Below are 20,220 nucleotides of genomic sequence, written 5' to 3'. Positions count from 1 at the left end.
CAATTAAAAATTTTACAAGTCAACCTTTCTAAACTGTAGTCGTTTTTATTACAAACAACGTTAATTATCTCTTTCTGGCATTTTGAATACCTGATATTAGATGCATGTCATAGTTGCAGAGCATATTTTCAAAAACTTTATCCATTTCTTCTTAAGCCTGCCACAGGAGAACAGACAAGCTCACAATGAGGGTGGTAGAATTTCAGATGGTCACAAGTCAGTGAGAATCTGTTTGCCACAACAGGACAAAATGAGGTCAAAGTATTCCATCTTGGACACTCACAGGCAATAGAGGCTTTATGCACAAGTCAAGCTGTGAAACTCTTAATTTCAAAAGCACAGCTCTTCAAACAACTCAGTGTAAACAAGCGTATAGATATTAGTATATACTAGGTGTTATATTACAAGCATCGAATTATTCCTATTTTCTTAAACTTGGATTACAGAACATTACACTTGACAGTGCTTATTGTTTTAGTCTAAAGTATGTTTTATATAGTTCACTTGACAGACTTGGTACTAAACATTTTCGCATTGGTGGACTTTGAACAGAATTTTCTATGGTTTTTGTAATGAAACGTGATATAAAAAGCAGTTGTCTCATTCTTGTTTAGAAAAAGTAAAATAACTGCTCTTTCGTCAATAAGAATTTCAATTGGTTTTCAGGTACCTAGTGTCAAGTTCATTACCAGTCACAGCAGGGGTCTGAGCTGGCATGCTACTTTACCAGTTTGTGCTGTTGGTGGAGATAGGAAAGTACATCTGTGGATGACAGAAATATTAACTCAGTGAGAGATGAGTACAGATAACTATTCCACTTCTCAGTATTTCTTCATGTTGTAATAGGTATACCACACGAACATGCTACGGCTTCTGAAAACGCTGTGTGTGTAAGCGTGTGGGAATTTTCGAAGCATATTTTCTTGTTTAATTTGGCAAATTATCAGCAAAAACCTCAATACTTCCCGGTACCCCTTTTCTTCTCAATCGTTTCCTGGAGTTTCAAAGTCATACTGAACGAAAATGAGTGAAAATTTCGATGCAAAAATCGTGCATCAGCGAGAGCGGCGGCCTTGTTTTCAACCGCTATTTTTAGACCATTGAGCCTGTTATACACAGCGTAATATCGCATTTGAGCCAAGCGTAAAGAGATTGAAAGTAGTATATAGATAGCCCATGATTCGACCTTTATTTTCACGTTTTTCGTTTGAATTTTGGCCAATAGTCGCTTTTTAGCGAGTGTTGAATTTTTTAAAGCCTCTAAAAACATTAAAATGACTTTTAATTAACAAATGAAATAAATAATAAGGAATTTAATTATTATCTACAAAATAAAAATATTTTTGACAAGCTGAATCATGCAGCTCAAAAGCGAACAATCATCATTTTGGAGGAGTGTGAGCGATTTTCGCGGGGATTCCCCAGATCTGCCATTCATAGCTGCGGCGCTCGAAAACGCAGTCAGTTTCTGTGAAACGAAATTTTCTCTCAGCTAGGCGTTTCTAGTTACTCTTTAGAAAAGTTACTTATTTATCAGTTGTTGTTTTACGTTTCATGACACATTTTTTTGATTCAATCACTTGTTGACCTGAAAAACAACGATATTTTGTACTCTTTTTCAACCGACTTTAGTAAGTAGCTGCTGGTACCGGTACGGCTGTCAAAATACAATCATTTTTCAAAGTACATTTTGACCATAGTGTAATATTATGCTTGGAACTTTGTTGCTTTTGAGATTAATTCGTAGATACTTTTATAATGATTGTTTAAGTTATAGTTATTTTTTGTGTTCCTTTCCATTATCAAACATCGACAAGAATGAAACTACATGCCCTAATCACTTAAATGAGAATTATGTGTTACTTTCCGGTTTTGTAATAGGTAAAGAAATAAATAAGTTGATTTCTTTTGATCCTTTCTACATATTGGTATTTTTTCCTGGTTAAAAGTTACTATATCCTTGATCCTTAGTCTCTACAATCTTAGGAAAAATGAAACGATTGATTTAATAAAAGAAACTTTATTGTGACACAGTTCAGTCATTTTCATTACTCTGAAGTTCAAAATTCAGTGTGCTATACTCCTATCTTGGCAGTGCTGAACTCTTCTGTAGTAGTATCTGCAATTGAAGATACTTCACAACAGTTTCAAATTCCGTTTACATTCAATTTGAATTTTCCCAACAACCGAAAAATATTGTGGATCATGGTAAGATTAAAACCTCACATATTCTAATGGTACAGTAATATCTAATTATATAATTGAGGCGTTAATAAAAAAAGGAAATGCATGTTTAGGAAATTATGAAAATGTAAATCAGAGCTGTTGAAGATCATTTAATTTTCAGGGTGTTGCTAAATCATTTGTGTATATAAGTATGTCCAGTTTTGAGACGAGCTGTACTGGCATACAAAAGGAATTTGTTGATAACTGATAATTTAATTAAAAGAATGGTTGCCATGGAAACATTTGGTGTAGGTTATTTTTGCGAAAGTAGACATTCCTTCGTCAAAATTTTGATATGAACTTCATAAACATTTCAAAAATTTAAATTTTCGTAGCCAGTGGTTAACTAACCATGCCATGGCATGCAGGTTCTCAGCATACGTACATACATATGTGTACGCCACCAGCACTCATTCAAAGCGAGAAATTTGCATAAATGGGTTTTTCTTCTCACATTTTTTCATCATTTAGAGTAGTTTTGTTCTGAATGTTCATTGGTACTCATAACAAAGGGTTTTCTACAGATAAAACCCAGAAAAGATGGTTTGACACTATGAAATATTTGCTCAGACTTTGCGTATACATTTGTACATGGTAACTTTTCATATTTTATCACCCAATGTGAATGTCATTTTTTGTACAAAAGTGACATTTTTGGTCAAAATTACATGATCTGGGAAGAAAGTTTACCATATATATATTTGACACTTGTTGAAAAATTGTTTTTCTTTGCTGATATGCTTTTGTTGCACTTTTTAAATGTCAATGTTCTTGACTAGATTTTGACAAACATGGCTAATTTTCATATTTTACCCTATTTTTGATTATCCATCCGGCAAAGGCACATTTGCAGTTAAGTCAAACTTCATTCTACATTTCTGACTATCTAATTACATTTCCTGCATGAACTTTCCTTTTTTTTATTACACTACAGTAGTAGTGCATATAGATTAACAATGCTTTGTAAGTTCACCAATAATTTGCATCAGATGACTGTAAATCTGCCAAAATTTGTATTCAGTAAATTTTCAGCGATGCAGAATCGGACAAACTGCCATATTTGGATGCGTTTACGTCATAGAGTAAATTTCCTTTGGTCAAAGATATTGAACCGATTTTGACCAGATAAAAAGCATTTTCATCATTTTCAAGCACTCTTGAAAATTGCATTAAAAAAGCAATTTAGTGATTTTAAAATTTTCACTTGGTATACCCAGTTGTAATTGAAAAGCTATTTGAAAATTTGTTCTTGAGATATCAAAAACTTGAAACAGACTTTGGAAAATCATTCCTACTGAGAACTAGATGGATTCATTTTAACCATGGATGGATACATTTTGCTTAATAAAAAGTTCATTTGTCATCACAATGGAAAAGAGGTAAATCTATTGTCATGAAAGTTCAAAAGAAATGGTTCATTTACTTTAAAGGTGTTCCATTCCTCTTCTGGTTTTATCCTGAATTATAAATTTCCTGAAAATATATTTGCATGGGGAATTGATATCATGGACAACTTAAAGAAGTATTTAATGTTATCATGTGTATGCAGTACCACTGTAACTGTAAAGCAGCCATTTTCTGGCTGAGTATTGTTTCCTTCATGCCAGAGATATGAATAATTTGCCAACTCAGATTTCCACCTTTTATCATCTCTTTGTGAGACAACAGGACCAATCATTTAAATGTTTTTGTTTTGTTTTGTCTTTCCACAAAGTAGTAAATTTAACTTAAATTCCATGACGTTGAATACAGGTATGTACTTCTGGTGCCAGTACCATACATCATGGGAATGGGAAAAAAATATTGCTGCCAAGAACTGTATTTGCTCTATATTGAAACAAGAGCACTATCAGTGATTAAACCTCATGGAGGTTGTAGATAGAAGCATTTCCTGAATTACCTATATGTGACAATGTTTATTAAATCAAATTCAGCAAATAATGAATGGTGATTCAGAGAAAAAATTATCGTGTCATTTGACTTTCAGAACTTTCTGTTGCCTCCGCATAACAATGCAATGCAAGAATATAAGTTAGGACTGCCTGTAATTCTGTTCTGACTGACACATTTTATTTCTATTGAATTAAAGTAAGTGATATACCAGTACACAAGTTTCATATCTTTCAGTGTTATATCATTGTAGTTTATTTCTCTGAATACCAATGAAAGTACACTCTTCAATCTATAATAGTCCGTGGGCTGGAGGGGCCCACCGTGCATCCCCCCCCCCCATAAATCTACTACATGGGTTTTTTTTGTTCTTTAGAACCTGCTGAACAAGAAAAAAGATGTTAACATAGGATATTTTGGGATGCACTACCTGTCTGGGGTAGTTTTTGATTTGCATGAGCTGCTCAAAATTGCGAAAAATAGGTAGGGGTATGGGGTATTATATCCTCTTCTAGATTAATTAAACCTGCATGAAAATACATAAAACTAATATTTTTAGAAAGCTTAGACACTGCTCTTTACGGGAAGCACAAACTTTAGTAAAATAAATTTGCGTATGTAGAATCAGACAAGTTTTAAATGAATTTTTTTGTCAATTTTGAAATTTTTTACCAAAAATACAATATAACAATTGTGATTTTCTGTCTATGAAGCAAAATTTGACAGCTTTATGGGTTTAGATTATCTATTCTTATACATTAAACAAGAAAAAAAGTGTTAAAATTAGATATTTAACGATATACTACTTCTGTAGTGTCCCTTTTGAGATGTGTGTATCCTATGGGGCTACGCACAATCTAGGGGTAAGGGGTACAATATTCTTTCCTGGAAGATGTAAAGTGGCATGAAATGGCATAAATTTTATATTTTTAGAAAGCTGAGATACTGGTCTTTCGAAACGTATACAAGTTGTGGTATAAAAAATATGAATATATGGAATTATATGACTTTAAAATGATTTTTCTGGTAATTTAGCATTTTTTACTGGAAGAAAATGTGACAAATACGGTTTTCTTCTAATGAAGCAAAACAAACACACTTTTGGACTTTATCTACTAATAACAGTGTGCTGAAGAAGGAAAAAAGTAAAATTTGAGGATTTCAATATGCAGTATTATGTCTAGTTACTCAACTTGCACCTTTTACTATACTGGTATAGTGTGAATGAGCGGTTTATTGGTTTTGTGAACGTAAAAACAAACTCATATTTTTAAAAAGTAGTCCTTTTTTAAGTTTTTTCATGTTCAAATCAGGAATAACAATGCATTGATAGTGATGTCAGATGTATCACTAAGACAATGAAGGTATCCGACAATTTCCAAATACAACATTATATCTAAATCATTCAATAAAACAGATATATACAAATATATCTTTGAAAAAGTCATATTACTGTCTGGAGAAAATTACACTATGACCTTAATCATAGTGTAATTTTCTACGCATTCCTTGTCTTCAGGATACACCTAGCATTACTATCAATGAATTGTTGTTCATTCTTTATGTTTATGAAATGTATGTTTTCCCCGTAGTTATGGATACAACTTTCTTGGTAATTTATCACTTTGTTTCTTTTTTCAGGTTTGGTTGCACAGGATGAATTCTCATTTGTTCTATTTCCTCACTCAATGTATATGTATTTTTCTGTGACTCTCCTAGACTGTAAGTTCATTTGTGCTCAACCTATTTGTCCATTCATTCACTTTACTTCCAATTAATTAGAATAAAAGACGAAGATGACATTGTCTAATGATGGCTTTTCAGCAGAAAGTAAAATGACTGGGTAGACAAATTTGTGGAATTGAGTACCAAATGATCATGTTGTTCATAGAGTCATGGGAATTTAAATATATAAAAAATAATAGAACAAATGTTAAGTCATACTATGCTCAATCTACATGTTCGGAACATTGTGCATTTTATTTCAGGTTGACTAACACGTAATATTTCCAGATAAAGATGGATCCAGTTGAGAGGAAACGATCGAGGCACAGAGGAGATGAACCTATGAGTCAAAGATGTAAGAGAAAGCAGACTTGTGTCATACACTTTCCCAATTCAAAATGTGAATCATTCACATTTATTTCTGATACAGATGACCTTGTAGCAATACAAAACAGGTTAGAAAAATACGTGCACAAAGGCTTGCACAACCTGTAGGGTCATCTCAAAGGATGGAAGGCTCTTGTGATCTCATACCAAAAGAGTTCACTGGAGAGCATGGCTACCATCGTGACTGTTACCAGAGGTTTACAATGAACCTCAAACGTTTGACGAGTAGTGGTGAACAATCGTCTAAAGCCAGTACATCACGCAGTACTCGGTCATCAGCACCTGCAGAAGACAGGGTAATTTTCAAACCAGATTGCATATTTTGTAATAAAGAAGGTCGTAAAAAAGTAAAAACTAAAGGTTCATGGACAACAGAGAAAATGTCAAAGTTTGAGTTTGGTGGCTGGAGGAATGTTCTTGATTCTGCAGAAATGAAAAAAGATGAAAAGCTTCTCACTAGAATCAGGGGGTTTGATTTGTTTGCATGTGAGGCGCAATATCACAAAAGTTGTCGCACTAATTATATTCAAGATCCCATCAAGTGGAGGAGCTCAGATAGAGCAGCAATCGAAAAACAGAGGGATCTTGAAAAGGCCCATAGGGAGGCATTTTCAAAGGTTTGTGATGTTATTGATAAAGATATAATACGTGACAAAAAAATCATGAAGCTTAGTGATCTAAGGCTTCTTTATGTGTCCTCGCTGCAGAGCACAAATTTCCCAAATCCCGATTACAGAGGGGAGAATCTAAAATAGTGTCAATGACACTGTGCTCCCATTGTACATATTAAATAATCAGTACTAGTACATACATGACATTGCACTCAAACAGAAATTATTACGATGAAAATTTGTAGCAAATCAATGTTTTATCGTAACAGTTATGATCTGCTGTAACTCATAATGTTGAAATACTGCATATGGTAACTTCAAACTGTTCTGAAAATATGAATTGGACTTTGTTGATATGGAATTACAGTTGAATATACGTTTACAATTTTGGCATCTTCATATTGATGTGACAAAGATATAAATTTGGAAATAGTGATAACACCATACAGTTTGTGTGTAAAAGGAATTTTTTTGGGAGACCATATGAAGTAATTTATTTTTGAAATTGAAGGTACAAGGAGCATTTGGGTGAGAAATGGTTAATGAGATCAAAAGTGTTTGGACATTATATGTGCAAAATTTGAGCTTGAAATAGTGTTTTGGTTCCTGTAAAGAAACATTTTGATTATAGTCTTGTGGTTATTGAAGATTTTTGTGAAGGGCAATTTTGTAACTAGTGTGAGTGTGCTTATGATACTACATAGTGCTGAAAATAAGGATAAAACAAATTGTCTTTGAGGGGCCTTGTCAAGTGTGCTGCCACTGAAGTACCCAGCAGGGTGTGATATTATTTTTTAGGGTTGGTCGATGGTTGTGAGGGACTGAATATGGTACTTATGGAAGGGGACTAGCGGTAGACAAAGTGTGGTTGTGGCAGTAGTTGTTTTAATGGTGTATCACTTTTTGGAGGATTGAAAAATAAGCCATAGGACAGTTAGTTTCTTTCCCATTATTGCAAGAGTACCACTGGCACTGAAGACCAAGAAACTAGCTGTGGAAACGCAGCTATCTGTTGGTGGGGTAGCGGGGATCGCTATGCGGGTCAAAGGTCAATCCCGCCACGGGTAGCTGCGGGCCAACTGCCATCGAAACTGGGTCTATTACGACGACACAACATGTATCAGAACTTTGAACGGCAAAATCAACCAAAGTGAGCGTAATTCAATAAAATGACCTATACCTGCCTGAACTCTGACTATTGCTCATTCCCTAACTTCTTTTGTGAACAAAATTTCTGGTTCGTTTACGTAATTCGGCTGATTTTCTAAGGAGTGCTCAAGATTTTCACTTCGGCAGGGAACTTTGACTTCTATTGATATGCTAATAAGGATGTCGCTTGTTTGAACGTGAATAGCGTGACGTCCGGTCAGATCCTTATTAGCTTATCAATAGAAGTCAAAGTTCCCTGCCGAAGTGAAAATCATAGCAATGCCCGCTACCCCGCCAACAGATAGCTGAGTTTCCACAGCTACCAAGAAACCAGTCATCATCTTTTGAGAAATTGTGCCATTTCTAAAGTGAGAAAGATATATTTACTCCATGCAAAATTTATTGTGCTGTAATGTCTGGTCGTTTGGCACCTCACTTCACATATTTTACAACAATTTTTGTAGTACTGAAGAACTTACAGAAGGAGAAGAAGAATGTAGAACTCCTATAGAAACGGTAGGGGTCAAGTCTGTACACTCGGGTATTTTATAATTGGAGGGTGTAGAATGTTGTGCACATAGGGAACTGGTTAACAGAAGGAGTACAAGCGGAAATATGCATTTATGGTCAACTGTTTATTTGAAAAACAAAGTGGGTGAAATTCAACAATAAATAATACATTCAAAGATATATATGTATGATAAAAACTGTAAAATTCGTTACAACAAAAAAAAGTTCTGAACAGTTATTTCCCCAAGTGAGTAAACAGGTTGTAATATTAGGGGGAAAATGGCAAGGTATGAACATTAAGTTAAAACTTGAAAACAAAGAAAAGAGAAAACAACTTTTAGAATTGTGCAATATAATGTTTTGGAAGACATAGTGGTAAATATTTTTACAGGCAGACGGGATTGAATTTGAAGGGGGTAAATGAATGAGTCAGATGCATCTGATAAATCTATCGTTTTTCAGGTGTTGCGGTTTTACATGTTGGTAGTATATGATCAAATGGAAATTGGGGGGTTGTTATCAAGAGCTACAAAATTACTAATGAGAGTAAAATCAGGAGTTGGACAGATGAAAGTCAAATCAAAATTTTGAATTCTAAAGAACAAAAAAATTCTTAATAATATGAACAAGTTAAAACAAAGAAACTGATAAGTCTTCAGAAGAAATATCAATGTATGTTCAAGGTGTAACTTATGTAAAAACAACTTTTTAAAATTGTGCAATATAATGTTTTGGAAGACACAGTGGTAAATATTTTTACAGGCAAACGGGATTGAATTTGAAGGGGGTAAATGAACGAGTCAGATACATCTGATAAATCTATCATTTTTTGGGTGTTGCGGTTTTACATGTCGGTAGTATATGATTAAATGGAAATTGGGGGGTTGTTATCAAGAGCTACAAAATTACTAATGAGAGTAAAATCAAGAGTTGGACAGATGAAAGTCAAATCAAAATTTTGAATTCCAAAGAACAAAAAAATTCTTAATAATAAGAACAAGTTAAAACTAAGAAACTGATAAATCTATAGAAGAAATATCAATGTATGTTCAAGGTGTAACTTATGTAAAATATATGGTGATCTTTTGGCTATATTAACGTGGACATGATTTTGATGTACAGTTGTATATAAAACTGTAAAGAACATAAAACATACTTCATCTTGAAAACATTAAGTTCAAACTAGGAAACAAAGAAAAGAGAAAACAACTTTTTAGAATTATGCAATATAATGTTTTGGACGACAGTGGTAAATTTTTTTACAGACAGACGGGAGTGATTTTGAAGGGGTAAAATGTAAGAGTCCGATAAATCTATCATTTTTCAGGTGTTGCGGTTGTACTTGATAATATATGATCAAATGAAAAGGGGGGGGTTGTTGTTATCAAGAGGTAAAAAATGGAAGTAAAGTGGAAAATGATCACAGAAATTGAATGTCTGTTAATGAGGTTTCTTTTTGCTGGTATCTTATGGTGGTTGGATCTTGAAGTTTGTCTGTTAGTTTTTCCAGAAGTTGGATGCTTGTGTTGTTTGGTACATTGAGATGGAAGTGCCGCATGACAACTGTTGCCACTTTGCTGTATAAGTTGACAATTTGGGATTGGTCTTCCTTCCCTATTGTGAGGCCTATGGTACATGAAGGTTTTGCGTATGCAGTTTTCGGAGTGTGGCACAGGACACATCTGTAATGGAATAATCACAAAGAAATGAAAGATGACTGAACACAATTGTACATTTTTATGACAAATATAGATGCAATTATCACCAATGGCACATATATGGAAATGTGTAAATTGTTTGTTGTGCAATTTCATGGTCAGGTTAGTTGTGTAGCAAGCTGCCGCCCAAAAGAAGTATTATTATGTCAACAATTTAAGTAGGAAATTGGAGCTAATAAAAAGTTGCAGATGTTATTTGATACCGGTAGGCTTGGGAGTCTTACAGGTGACATTTTCATTGACAATGGCAAAATTAGGGCACCATTAGGTGTGTGTATTGAAATTGTAAAAATAAAAGCTGGAAAAATGACTGGAATATAATAGTAAAGGTAACAAAAATGGATATAGGTGCTCAAGGGGTTAAAGCAATCAGATTTAGGATTTTTAAAAATGATAGAGTGACAAAGACAATTTTGTTACACTCTGTACCAAACAATTGTAAATAGTGAGAAAGAGATTGTGAAGGTATGAGATAATATACTAAAAATTTCAAATGTCAAGTGGTCTATAGTTTGTAAAACTTTGTTATCAGCTGTTCATAGTATTGTGTAGATTTCCTGTGAAATTGTTGAGGGATTGAAATTGTAACTTACTGTTTGTTGGAGTCTCTGATGTGCCCATCACAATTGTACTTTGCACATGCCAGTACTTTTCTGACATGTGTGACACCAATGATTTGGCCTGTTTTCCACAGACTTTCATCATCAGAATCTTCAGATGCGTCATCTTCTAGGTCTGGTATTTGGTACAGTTCTGGATCAGCTTCCTATGATTGAAACAAAAAAATTTTGCGTTGGCGTAACAACACTACATAGTAAAGTTGCTTGTCATAGAGTATTATTTGTTTTACAGGGTAGGTTGACTTTGAAGATAGATTTTCCAGGGTAAAACTTGTTGCAAAGCTTGAAGAAAGCAGAAAGATAATGAAGTTAAAAAAATATTGATACATCTACTGAATGAAAGCCTGTTTTGATGACTATTTACCATCCAACGTTGATGTTATGAGCCAATGTGGTTAAGGTTTATATTTTAAGAAATGATTACATTATGGTTTTACAAACCTTGATTTCTGATGTTTTAAATGTTGACAATCTGGCTGGATATTTTACAGATGGTCTCACATTGGATATGTGTATGGTTTTGTGTAACTGTAATGTGTCAGATCTGCACAGATTGTCCCAGACTGTGACTTTAACCTGTCCTGATGTATCACCGAGTACCATAGTTCTTCTATTCAGGTGTCCATTTTTAGTTGTCGTAAGTTTGATACCTTGGATCTGTGAAAGAACAAATTTATTCAATTGACTTCAGGTCAGTTTGTGGTGAGAATAAAATAAAAGAATTAGGATTGACTGGTATATTATGGCTGGGTGTGATTTATTGCTATTAAATCAGAACAGTATATTGAATTCTGGCTTTGAATGTCATAAATGGAGTTTTGCTCAAGCTGAGAGCTCACACATATGCCAGCTGTGGTGTATTGCCGATATACCACGGTTCTTTTCACATCTCGATGATATTAGCTGCAAAACTACAAAATTGTTGATTTCATCATAATTTCAATACATTACATTAAGATAAAGTCTAGGAACCTGTATACCAAATATCAAAGCTATCAGACGAGAATCTTTTGAGAGAAAAAGTGTTTGATCAAAAATGGCAAAATTGCACCAAAAATACGAAATTGCAGATTTCGTCATATATTCAATATATCATGTTTAGTTTATCTGTAGGAACCAGTATAACAAATATCAAAGCTGTCAGATGAGCAATACAGTTTTGACCAAAAATGACAAAAAAATTCCTTAAAATACAGATTTGCACATTTCATCACAATTTGAACAAATATAAGTTGGGTTATCCCTAGGGACCTGTATACCAAATAACAAAGCTGTCTGACCAGCGGTTATGAAGAAGATTTTTTACCAAAATGCCTTTTTGGGCACTAATTTGCATATTTCAACAATATCAAAAATTAAAAAAAATAGTTTCTCAAAATCATATTTTTCATCTACAAGACAAATATCAAATCACTAAGTGCTGCGGTTCTCAAGGTATTTCAGTAGAGGGACGTCTCACAAACGGACATACATACATACAGACTGATGACAGACACCAGACAGATACCCATACCAATAGCTTCTATAGGCTATATAGTTAATAGTAGCTAAAAAGTATCTAAAATAATTGTTTAAAAAATTTTTGTTGGCGCAGTGTTCTCTCAGAAATATCATTAAGTTAAAGAGCTGGTAAGATTGCATTGGCAGAGCAGCTGAGTTGGGGTATAGTATTAGTGAGAATATTGTTTGACAAGAAGTGGCAAAAAAAAAGGCAAACCCAAAAGAGCATCGCAATGTTGCACTCTGTAATTAATATTATTTCTAATCACCACTCAGCTATGTACAATCTACGACGATCATCTTCTGTTGACAAAATAATTGTCTTTTTTTCTCTTCAGGAGTTTTATATATTTCACAATTTTCTCTTGTTCCACTCATCTCAGAACGTCGACTTCAGATGCTCGATCTCGCGCGATGCTCTTTTGTTTGCAAGGCTGGTTTTCCCCCCAAGTGCTCATGGGTTGAACGAGATTTAAATAACAATAGCGGCGGATACGAAAGTTTCCCTCGCATAGTCTAGAAGAGTAGGCTTCGCATAAGGTTACAAGCGCGGCTTGGCACATCGTGAACGTGGCGAGGTGTGTGTGCTCGAAAATGAAGATCAATGCAAGTTTTGGATTTAAAATCGGCGGTTTTCGACGGAGAAACTGCCCGCCGTATTTATGAGGAGTCACCAGCGGGTTTTTCTACATATATCAGTCTGCAGGGCTGTGGTGGGAGGCATAATGTCGGTTATATATGCAGAGCTACTGTACAGCAATGTCTACAGAGTTTGGGCTTGTTTTTGAAAGTTGGACTGGTTTTTGATAAACGTTTCAAACGTCGATTTGGGTTGGGTTATACAGGCGAGAAAGAGAATCGTAGAATATTAAATGTCTGGCACAAATGTCTGAAATCACTTTCGCTTCAGAAATGCATCGGTCCGTTCATCACCTCGAACGACGTTATCGTGAATGCCGGAAACGCTAGGATTTAGGAGATAAGCGGTCGTCTGAAATGAAACTAAGGCCACGCGTCGTCAAGGAAAGCGAAGAACGTGTAGTAGTACAACGTTTTTAAGAGTACTAAGTGGTTGAAACACGGACGTCCCGAGTGCAACCTATTCTTTTTTCACCGCGAAGGTTCACTTTAATCTGAAGCATTGCCATTAACCGTATGCCACAGTCTGTCCAAATGGCGTAGCGTGGTTTCGAAATTCACTGACGTTCACTTTGCAACCTCCCGGAAGTACATGCACTTCTTATGTGTAAAGAGCGTTGTATGACACGACATGGTCGCATACGGGAAATTCATCACGATTATTATCGGCGAAAAAAATTGGTGACGCGAACCAGTATAACAGTAAAAAACATGGGGCCGGGGGCACCGACGTCCTTTGTACCTCCTTACTGTTTATTAATTGCCATAAATGTGAAATTTGGCTAAAAGTCAAATTGTTTTGCCATAAATGAAAGTTATTTGAACTGGTTGGTTACCGCTCCAGCATAAGTTCAAGTGTGGATTCTAAGTATCAACAACCTTGATATGAACCATTGACTAAAAAACATTTGCTTGTTACACTCACCACACTTGTACTTAGTATTTGGAGTGTACACCTATCTACAATACAATGTATAAAAAGTTTGGACTCTGTAGGTCAACAGTGCATCTTTAATGTATGAGACTAAATAAGCTTACCCCTCAAGTATGTATAGGCCAAAAATAATATTTAATTTTGATTATGTAGTGCAGGGAAGGACATACAATATGGTGAAAAGCAAACTAAATATAAAAACTGAATATACAATTATATGGAAATGTTGTTTTACAGTCATGAGTATCTGGTGTGTGCCGAGAGACAAATATTAAAATTGGACAGAATCATCCTGACCACAGTTTGTCTGACTGGTTGTTTCCTTCTGACACGGTGATAGGTACAAAATATTATGCTATTCACGATAGTTAATACACAACATAGCTTGCATTTTGTTCACAGTAGAACTGAGTTTTACATGTAAGATAACTTTCTCGTAAACTGTAAATTCTGGCTTCTGGCAGCTCAAACGTCGCAATACTACATTTTTTGATATGATATGGAGTGATTTGCACACGTGCAGTGACAGTCGATATATTCATAGTATGAGAGTCTACTGTACATTAACCCTTTTCCTGCCAAGTCGTTGAAAATCCGCTTGAAATTCGGTGTAGCTAGAAGCTGAGCAGCCACGGCCGTTATTCTCCTAAGGCGGTGGAAATCGGGCTACTTTTTGGTACCCCCTTTCCTGCCTAGTCGACGGAACTACGTGTAGCAAACCCTTGCTCACGCTAGGGGTCGTTCGAGGACAGGTTTTGGGCGAGGAACGGCGTTTGCTCTCGAAATGGGTTCACAGGGAGTCCAAGGACAGGGAAAGGTGCAGAAGCTACCCAGCCAGTCCCCTACCCCGTTGGGGGACTGGTTTTTTTTGGGGGGACGAGTAGCGTACTTGGCAGGTTAGCACGGTGACGTATCCTAGCGGAGTTTGGTCTAACTTGGCTCTGAGCCACTACATAGATTGCGGCCGAAATTGACCGTCTCGGCAACGCTAATCTATAAGGCAACCGCCTAAGACCGCCTCAGCTGGCGGTGCAATTTTTGCCGATGGTGCGAGACGAAAATCACGGACTTAGTCCTGATTGACGGGAAGTGCGGACGGATTTGACGGACTCGGCTTGATTAGTCCCTGACATGGAACTGATCCGAACGGACTTGAGCGACATTTGTGAAGGGTAACCACCGCTTTTAACCGACTTGTTACCTTCTCGAAAAGACTACCCAGTCAGATGTCGGACGTTGTCGGCTGCACTTGGCTCTAGACGTTCAAGCCGTGCAACGAAACACACCGCCTCAGCCTTGCCATTCTCGAACAAGGCCTCGAAATTCGATCCCATTGTTCACTGACTTGGCGGCTGTGGTTAGGTGCGTGAACCGTTGTTCACCGACTTGTTACGCCTATGTTGTCCCTGTGAAGTTCGGCTAACGGCCGAGTCTAACGGGAGTTGGCAGACCTGTGTTTGGTTTATACCGTGGTATAACCGACTCAGGTAGAGGTACCTGTCGGTATATTCCGAGTTTTACGCACTCGGGCGTCAATGACGGGTCGTCATCACCGCTGATGACGTAGACGTGCTGGCCACGTTATTTGAAGGAGCCATCTTTGCCCAACGGATGAGGCTGAGACAGCTGTTGACAATTTTGGTATCCTTCATCTTTGACCGCCTTAGTTGGGTAAGCCGCTCGGAAGGCAACGTTATGACCTAAACAAGCCGCTGAAGCACTGTTCGTTGCCGTACAAGAACGAGACGGCCAGTCCATTACTGCTTAATGGGCGATCAGTCGGGTTGGCTTGTCACCGACTTGGATGACAATACGCCCTGCTCGGGCGTACTTAGAAGGGACATGAGGTTAAAGATACGGGTTTCCCACCCGTACTGAGCATGGGCTTGGGCCAACGTCCTTGGGTGGCAGGTGCGCATGCCACGTACCCAGCTGGACGGAATGTCAAGTTGAGATGCTAATGACATTGACTATGGTATGCTAAGTGCTCGAGGGATTTGCATTGCAAACGAGTATTATTAGCATATCAAATGGTACGGACAGGCAATTTACATGACGGGTAGGAATGTCAGCGCCGGTTGGTGGACTGATTGCCGTAGGTTCATTATAATAACAGGTGGCTGCATATATAAACACCCCTGCGTCCAATCATGTCCAAGGCTTTGTTTCCCTGTGGCTTTAAAAGGTGGGACCTGCTAGTCTGTCGACACTGTTCCAGACATGAGCTTGACGGACCGCAAAAGTTTTCTGAAGGCGAGCAGACGACTGAAGCTCAAAGATGCAGAGTCTCCGGGCGGTAGTGGTAGTGATCGTTGCGATGTCCCCAGTAAACGTTCTAAGAAGTCGGGCAAGAGACGCGCCCGTAAGGCGAAGCTATCTCCGGCTGGAAAACCCAGTGGTAAGCGTAAACGTAAGACTGATCGTTCTACCGATGATGATGGTGGGTCACCGGTTGCCAGTGGTTCTCACCCGGCTGCTCCGGGAGAGACTACTTCACCTGCAGAGACATCTGCTGCTCTTGTGGGAGATACTTCACCTGCACAGACTACGTCTGCTGCTGCTAGTGAGACAGTTAGTAACGAGACGGCTGATGCCATTGGTTCTCCCCCGGCTGCTCCGGGAGAGACACCACCTGTTGCGTGCACCATGAGCCCTCATCCTGCATCAGGAGAGGTTCCTGTGCCCAGTGCGAAAGAGCTTGAGTCCTCGTCATCAGCAGAGGCTGCCCAGCCCGCTCCTGCCATAGTTTCGTGTGCTGCGATGTCCCCGCCGAAAAAGATAGTGCGGAGGGTTCGTTATCAGGATAGCCCACCTGATTTGAGCCAGATATGATCCTTGATGCCGCTACGGGCGAGTTCAGGCCCAGACGCCCAGACGACGGTGATATCACCGCTGAGTCCGACTCGGAGGTTGACGAGGATGCGGCAGAGGACGATGACTTTTATGACAGGCAGTATGTAGGTGAGGCAAGCTCTGACGACGATGATGACGTTGCTGCTGTGTTGGCGGAGGACGACACCCCTCCTGTCTGGCGTATGTCGGAAACTACCGATGCTAATATATTTGAGGAGATCGATTTTGACCATGAGAGAGGACCGACTTTCACCTTGCCCAGCCACTCCCGTGAGATCGATTACTTTTTAAAGTTTATTCCAGCTACACTGATCAGATTGGCAAAGGACGAGACTAATAAATACGCCAAGTTCCACCAGCGATATATCGCTAGAAAGATCGAAAATACTGGCGTAACGCTGACTACCGAGAGGTGCAGGCGTTCATTGGCGTCTTAGTCTGTATGGGTATCGACCGTAAATCATCAGTGGAGGATTATTGGTCTAGCGATCCATTTCTGAGAAACCAGGGTATTTCTACTGTGATTACCCGCAGTCGCTTTCAGCAGCTTATGCGATATTTTCATCTGGCAGACCCAGAGAACGATCCACGTCGTGATCCTGATGAGGCACGCCGCCGACGTCGGTGTCAGGAGGATCCCCTTTATAAAATCAATCCATGGATGGAGCCCATAGTTGACAGGTGCGTAAATAATTATAAGATGGGTAGAGAGATCTCCATCGACGAGGGCATGGTGCGATTCAAGGGCCGTTCTAAATTTAAGCAGAGATTACCGCATAAGCCTGACCGAGACGGTTTTAAGATATGGCAGCTATGCGACTCCACCACTGCATACATCGCTAACTTTGCACCGTACCTAGGTGTGAAATTTCGGGATCGGACTGATGGGAGACGGCAGGAGCGAGGTGTGGTGAAAAGAATTACGATGGAGCTGGTCCAGCCATTTTGTGGATATAATCACAGCCTATTTTGTGATAGCCTGTTTAGCACGGTCGTTACTGCTAGAGAGCTGATGGAGACCGGGATCTACATGGTCGGGAGTTTTAACCGCCGTAATCGTCGCACCATGCCCCCTCAATTAATTCCGCCGGGTAAGAGGAAGCGCCTTCCTCTGTCTGTTGGGGATATGAAAGCCACGACCAGAACGGACTCTCGCCTTAACATCACTGCTTATCAGGATAGTAACTCCAGGTGCTGATCTTGAATACGGTCTATCCACCCTTGGAGTGCGTGCCAGTGGGGGAGGGAGACGAGCAGCGACCAGTGCCTCTGTCGCTGTATAATTATCGCCGGTACATGGGAGGTGTCGACCGAGCCAACCAGAAGCGCAAGTACTTTCACACTGGGCGCAAGAATCACAGATGGTGGACATATCTGGCATGTTACCTGATTGATGTTGCCCTGGTAAATGCATATATATGCTTCAAGCATGTACGGTACACCCTGATAGTAAGCTGACCCATAAGATGTTTCATCTGCGTATCGGAAACAACTCATTGGCGGTTATTGGGGGCGATCGCAGCCCAGTGTGAGAGAGGTCGAGGCCACCGTTTCTCTTTCCTCGTACATAAATCCACAAAATCAGCCGATGCACGTTGTCAGCCGTTTGGAGGGGCGGCAGAAATGCTGTAAAGTATGCAGCAGAGAGGGTAAGACCACTGCGAGCGGACGACTGTCTGAGACGTCCAAAGGATGTAGTCTGTGCGGGGTTCATCTTCACGAGGGCGAGTGTTTTGCGGCTTTTCATCATCGCATGATGCTACGAGGTAAGAGGAGCGTTGGCGTGCAGACCTCTACTCACACAGCCCCGACGACACCCATCAGCAAGAGAACCCGACGTAAATAACGGACAGGGGATAGCTTCGCCTTACAGTGGCTTGACTGTATTCTTAACACGGACCATGATCACATTTTGAGCACGGTTGTGCCGTTTGTTTGTGCTTTACGATCCCGCTGATTGTAAATTGAAACACGGATTATTTTGTACAATCCCCCCGATTGTAATCTTTGTAACACGGACCATGCACTCAGACGTCGAGACAGACTCTGAGATTTATTATTCGGCATAATGTAAATTATTCCCGAATAAAATTATATCTATGGATCGCATATTTTCGTTTGTTTTGTTTTGTTTAGACGGATTATTTTGTACAATTCCCCCGATTATAATTTTTGAAACACGGATCTGCCACCCCCTTTTTAATTTTTGAAACACGGACCATGCACTCGGACGTCGAGACAGACTCCGAGATTTATTGTTCGGCATAATGTAAATTATTCCCGAATAAAATACTATCTAGGATCGCATATTTTCATTTCTTTTGTTTTTACCCCCACTTTCGTTTTGGCAGATCCGTAAGGACGCTATAGTAATGGATGAACGTGCGTTGTATCACGTGGGAGGGGCACAGCCCAACGGAGGCTGTGCTCGTGCGACGTAGACGTTGTACCGACCATCTGTCGTTTGGGTTAGTGCATGGAGCAGTTGCACTGTCCAGAGCTAAGGTGGTACAAAACTGCACCTTAGTAACAACTGCAAAACTAACCTGTTAGGAAACGGTAACACTAACGAGCTAAGTGTGCACTGAACTGGCCAAACTACGTACACGCCTTCCTTCAATGGCGGAACTATGTCGTTGACACTACGTCAAAGTGGACTGCACTGTGCGACTCTTCCAAGTCGTTCAAAGTACGTGGCCAAGTGACACAACCCAGGGAACAGGACAGGTTTGAGGGTGCTGCCGCACCCATAGCACTAACCCCTGGTCTTCTACTAACCCACGAGCGAGGTGATGTTTCCCCGGTGTGGCTGTGTGTGCCGGCGAACGAGCTTTACTTCCGCGAAAGTAAGCTAGAAAAGGGCATAAAAGTGCACGTCCCCCGGGGCAAACAACGCCCGTGACCTCGTCATTTTCTGGACACAACCTCATCAGCGGTTGCCCCTCTATACAGTCTAAGTCTAACACGTATATGGTCGGTAATCGTACCCCGAAAATGCGGTATTTTCCCGCCAAATGCCTGGCAGGAAAGCGTGCAGGAGAGCCTATCTTCTGTAGACACGGAAAAGGGGGCCGGTTTTGACCGACTTGGCAGGATAACGGACAGGGGCGCTCGGCAGGAAAAGGGTTAAAGCATAGTGATGTTGACAACTACATGCATGCCAGTGCACGATTTCAAAGTAGCCAGGAGGAAATTCTAATGGTCTTTTAGTGGAAATATAGGTATTAAACGACAGTGAAACAAACAACATTAGTTATCGTGACCTTGCTAAACTGCAATCTCGGATCATGTATGATCTGATGATCATGCCAAATTACCATGTCGGATTTAGCCCTGCGTACGATGCTGTGTGTTCCACTACAGCTATTCGCCCCGCTCACCACAGCCCTGCAAAGACCCGTACGTAGGGTCAGTGACTTCAAATCCATTTTGGGACTTGACGTAAAAAGCCAAATTAC

The 20,220-nt window shown here is 39.2% G+C and overlaps 1 protein-coding gene and 1 long non-coding RNA gene across 2 annotated transcripts in view; both read right to left on the bottom strand.

The window, feature by feature from the left end:
* Window positions 1-20,220, bottom strand: part of LOC139115871 (uncharacterized) — a 145,216-nt gene that overhangs the window by 25,239 nt on the left and 99,757 nt on the right. The window lies entirely within an intron of this gene.
* On the bottom strand, window positions 8,620-11,486 carry LOC139147318 (uncharacterized). Its single transcript, XM_070718377.1, has 3 exons — window positions 11,278-11,486; window positions 10,810-10,982; window positions 8,620-10,180 (listed from the first exon to the last, which is right to left on the bottom strand). Exons 1-3 carry the CDS (start codon window positions 11,437-11,439, stop codon window positions 9,919-9,921), a joined length of 597 nt encoding a protein of 198 aa, XP_070574478.1. The 5' UTR covers window positions 11,440-11,486; the 3' UTR covers window positions 8,620-9,918.

Source organism: Ptychodera flava, chromosome 2 (genome assembly GCF_041260155.1).
Source record: "Ptychodera flava strain L36383 chromosome 2, AS_Pfla_20210202, whole genome shotgun sequence".
NCBI classification, from domain to species: domain Eukaryota; kingdom Metazoa; phylum Hemichordata; class Enteropneusta; family Ptychoderidae; genus Ptychodera; species Ptychodera flava.
The sequence above is the reverse complement of the archived record's forward strand: the minus strand, read 5'-3'. Positions and strand labels throughout refer to the sequence as shown.